Genomic DNA, 4691 nt, shown 5'->3' with positions numbered 1-4691 from the left:
TTGTTTGTAGGTCTGCATAGACTAGAATTCAAACCAACCAACAATTTCCATTTAAAATGTTCTAAACCATGTCAAGTCATTCAGCTTGCACTTCAAAATTAATTCAAACCAGCATGGTTTCTAACTCTGATGAAATGATTAGTAGCGCCAATCATCAGCAGAGTCTGAAACATTTGTTAAACTGTACATATGGCTACATTATAAGGAAAATAGTTGCCTTACAATAAGCTTTGAGAGAACTAAAAAAATATATTGAAGAAAAGAACAACATTAAGGAATCATAATTTTGAGTTTCCAAGAAAATAGTTCAAAAGGCAAAAGGGAATTTGTTTCTAAAATATCACATTCAGATACTACCCGTCTACTGTATGTACCTTTTAATAAACAATATTTCTAATGAAACTTCAATCTACCACCACTATGCATCTTAATCTAAATTGCATTTCAGTTTTGAAAGTAAATCTGCTGATATTTTTCAGGCAGCATAAACAGCAGTCACTAAACCTACATCCAATTTAACACGAAGAGAGAGCTTCGGCTCCTGTTTTAATAGCAGCTGCAAGGGTAACAATGAGTTCATCCATTAATTGGCAGCATGAACTGAAAGAAAAATGTTTCTAAAATCCAGCAGCATCAGATTAAAAGGACCAGCCTGATCATATTTTTGCAAGAAATCAATGAGGAAAAAAAAGCCTTCCTGCCCATTTTAGAACAAGCTGTTTTACTTAAAATGCATCACCAGTACTAAGATGATGAACAATATATATTCTCATGCTTTTAAAAGTAACAAAAATGAGTGCTGCCAGAACAGTTTGGTCTTTTTTCCAATTTAAATCAAACAGACTGATAACCACACCACACGAGTCATTAGTCAATTCAAAATTCTCACTTTACTCTAATACTGTAGTGTAACATTTAACGATAATTCGTGTTAAATAACCTCCCTCTACATTCTATTGTATACCAATACTGTACAGCCTTTGCAGCTAAGTTAGCTTTCCAACCAACCAGAACTAGTCACAATTACCACAGGAAAAGCAGCATTTCATATTTGAGCCAACTGATTTTTCTGGTTTGGAACCTACAGTGACCAAGAAATCTCTCTCCTCATTAATCTACCAAGGCAGTGTAGTACTGCAAAAATAAAACCTTCCCTACTTTAACTGTTTTGGATGGTTCAAAATAGTTCAGTGAAAACTAATCTGATTCACATTTTGGGAATACGTGAATGCGTATGGAATTAAGACAAGCCTCAGGGAGGCAGAACCTGGAGTGGCACTGGGACAGTAATTTTTCACGCTCAACTACTATTAACCCTGCAAGCCAATGAGGATGGTCATAGTTGAACAAGAAGTGGGAAGGAAGCTTGCCAGAGTGCTCAAAATTCAAGCAATGCAGTTTTACATGGTTAACCTCCAGCAGTGCCCACACATCCACTCAAGGATCCATCCCCAAGCCTTGGTTGTTGCCAACCTACGCCTAATACTCTGTAATTAGTTTAGCAGGGTGTGTCACTTTGCGGAGAAAGTATGAAATCCATTTTAGATGAGGAATTTTCCATGTATAGATGGCATAAATAGAACTCCCAGTCTGATTTGGATCCTATTAAGAATGGTGATGGATTTCTGTATGGGTCAGATACTTAGCTGACAAAAAAATGTCTTCCCAAATTCGCTTTAATATTTTTGTATTTATGTTCAAAATCAGATTCCAGTATATTTTTATTTCTTAACCTTCTCCCTAAAAAATGAATTCTATATCCAGGTGATGTTCGTTTTGTATTTGCCCAATACTGGACTATATTTAAAAAATCTGAAGAGGGGCAGTTTTTTTCCTCTTACGAGCCCTTATTCTATTTCAAAAGTGCAACGTAGTACTGTGATACAATTTTTAAGCCAATATGATATACATAGGTGATTAGCAATAATTGGTTGGAAGGCACGTGTTAATAAATATTATTGCAACACAATACAGAATTTTGTCCTCATCATGCTACATTTCAGAACCAGGCTGGACTGTTAAAATCAAATCATTCATTAATATCTATATTAGTTTCTCTTATTGTGATAGTTTTTTTTACAGAAACACAGTCGAGGTATTGCCACTTTCATTCACTATAAGTGCTACCACCACCAATTTATCTCTGTAATTCAAGAAGTTGCTTTTTAGTGGTTTTATCCAAATATTGTCGACTTTGGCCTAAGTTTCAATGGGCTTTTTGGGCCATGATCATTATCCGTTCCTCGAAGAGAAGGTGTGCTGTGAATAATCTGGGTTTTAAACCTGATTCTATTGAGTTTCATTTTCGTAGATGTTTTCCGGCTGACTGCGTTTGAAGGCATAGCATCACACGTATCTTCTTCGGGAACATTGATCAGTTTGTGCGTCAGGTTAGCAGGGAGAACTTTGGACAGCCTCCAACGGCCACTTCCATTCTGCAATGCGCTTTCGGAGTCAGAAATTCTAGGTACACCTATGAGACTCCTTACTTCTTCTGAAACATCACGGTTTAGATATTGCCAAGCTTTCTTCCCGCTGTAGTCCCGAATATCAGCATTTGCATCATATGCACCAGATAATAGTTTTACTACTTCTGTATGTCCATGCATAGCAGCCAAATGTAGCGGCGTATAACCACCACTTGAGCGCATATTTATGTTAATTCGTATGTCATGTTTTCCTGCATAATTAACAAGCATTGCAAGTAATTCTGGTTTGCCATGTTTTGCTGCCCAATGAATACACGTAAACCCTGTAACAAAATCTTTCCTGGTAATCAAACTAGGATCAGCTGCCAACAAGGTCTCAAGACTATCCCATCGACCTGCTGAAGCATGTATCATCCATTCATGTTCCAAGGGATCAAGTGCAACTGATGCAGTATCATCATCATCCAGTTTTGAAGATACCAAAGAGGATGTGTCACTATCGCTTTTTCTAGATCCGGCATCTCCAAGTTTAATAGTTGGCACTGCAACAACAGGATTATTGTAAATAACACTGCGTCTTAACTGAGGTGAGCTGTTGATCATCAGCTCTCTGAAGTTTTTCCTGCTCGACCGTGGTGTATTTGGTAAGCTTTCACTGTGAGGGCACGCTGAATCACTTGCGCTTTCAAATCCATCATTATCGAGACTGCTAGAGCGATCATCTCGATTTACTGTCAAGCTGCGTTGCAAATGCTTTCTGGAACGTCCTGTAGTAATTAAGTCTGGATTTGTCTTGACTTGTGTCGGTGAAAGGTTGCTCTGTAACATGCTGTTACTGACGTTTTTCGATCGTACATCCTGTCCTGCGGAGCCCGCGTCTTCCTGAACATTAAACTGGGACTTGTGGGCCGAGTTGTTTTCAGACGAATCCCACTTGAGTGGATTTCTCCCCTCGTCATCGCGAACGGACAGATTAGAGGAGTCGACGGGGACACTTGCGTTCTCCTTCGCCCACTCAACCCCCTTGGAGTCCAGCTTTGGAAAGCTTTCCCCCAGGCCAGCGTGGGATCGGGAACATTCGGTCACACCAGGTTGGCTAAACTCAGTTTGGACCACCGCCTCCTCCTTCTCCTCCACCGCCTCTTGGCCCTTCCTCACCAAAGACGCGGTGGGCACGTCTTGACCGTTGTGGGAACAGACGGGCAGCGATGCCCTCCCCATCAGGGCGACGATGCCCCTCTCGGCACAGACGCGCTGCGCAATCGGCCGATCGATAGGTCCAGTTTGATCGCCATCAGCCGCTGCCGCGGGTGGCAGTGCGGGAGGCGCGGTGAGAGGCGGCTGCTGCTGCTGCTGCTGATCACACCTCACGCCGTCCCCCGACTTGTCCACACATCCGCGCTGAACAGCTGCCACCACCGGCGGCAAAATCCTGGGCGGTTCCGTCGCCTGGTCCCCTCCGGCCACCGGCTCCCCGGATCCCACGGGTGACCCTGAGGCGGCGGCGGCTCCAGGTTGCCGCTCACCGGCCGCCGCGCCGTGGCAGTCGGGCTTCATCCTGTCGCGGTATTTCTTCTTCAGGCAGACGTACTTCACGCCGCCTTCGTGCACCACGAGCCCCACTCGGTTCACGAACTCCTTGAACGCCCCGCGGTCTCTGGCCCGGCTGTCGGGGTTACTGAGGAACATTTTGAAATGCTCCAGCAGCTCGTCGCTCCTGGCCCTGCCGCCCCGCTCCCCCAGGAACCGCAGCACGGCGTCCAGGCTGAACTCCGTGGCCATTGTGGTCGGTGGCCCTTTTCTTACACCCGGCGCTGGCGGCAATAACCTCCAAGAGCGGGCGTCCCAGTCCCGCCCATGGCCGAACCCCTACGTACGTTTTGTCTGTCGGTCTTTCTCCGCCGATGGGTTACATGGTGTTACCTTGTGCCAGACTGTCGGGAAGCCCCGCCCCTCCCCTCCCATAGCAACCAACTACTTCCGGTCTGATGCTGCCCACCTGCCAGACATGCGCTGACCCGACCCCTCCCGGCACTACCAAACCGAACCTGGGCTGGTGGTTTGGGGGAAGGGGGGGAAGAGGAAAAAAAAAACGTGCGTCGTCGACCCTTTGAACACGTATCCGATTTCTGCGCGTAATGTTATCGTACATCGGTGGAAGACTTTGTCTCACGCATTGCCAGTGGTTGGTCTTGCGTGTCCTCCCGCCCCTCCCCACGCCCCCCCGCCTCCCCTTCTCCCCTCGGCACTTGGTAGCTGCCC

General features: G+C 45.3%; 1 protein-coding gene across 1 annotated transcript; it reads right to left on the bottom strand.

Moving 5' to 3' along the window:
• Positions 1 to 291: 291 nt before the first annotated feature.
• sowahca (sosondowah ankyrin repeat domain family Ca) lies at positions 292 to 4378 on the bottom strand. The gene has a single exon (XM_007904449.2). The coding sequence runs from the start codon at positions 4209 to 4211 to the stop codon at positions 2175 to 2177; it is 2037 nt and encodes a 678-aa protein (XP_007902640.2). The 5' UTR covers positions 4212 to 4378; the 3' UTR covers positions 292 to 2174.
• Between the last annotated feature and the right edge of the window lie 313 nt (positions 4379 to 4691).

Source organism: Callorhinchus milii, unplaced genomic scaffold (assembly GCF_018977255.1).
Source record: "Callorhinchus milii isolate IMCB2004 unplaced genomic scaffold, IMCB_Cmil_1.0 Scaffold4, whole genome shotgun sequence".
Lineage (NCBI taxonomy): Eukaryota > Metazoa > Chordata > Chondrichthyes > Chimaeriformes > Callorhinchidae > Callorhinchus > Callorhinchus milii.
Note: the sequence above shows the minus strand (reverse complement) of the source record. Positions and strands in the feature narration are given on the sequence as shown.

Coding starts and splice junctions, on each gene's coding strand:
- sowahca (XM_007904449.2), bottom strand. CDS start 4,211: ATGGCCACGGAGTTCAGCCTGGACGCCGTGCTGCGGTTCCTGGGGGAG.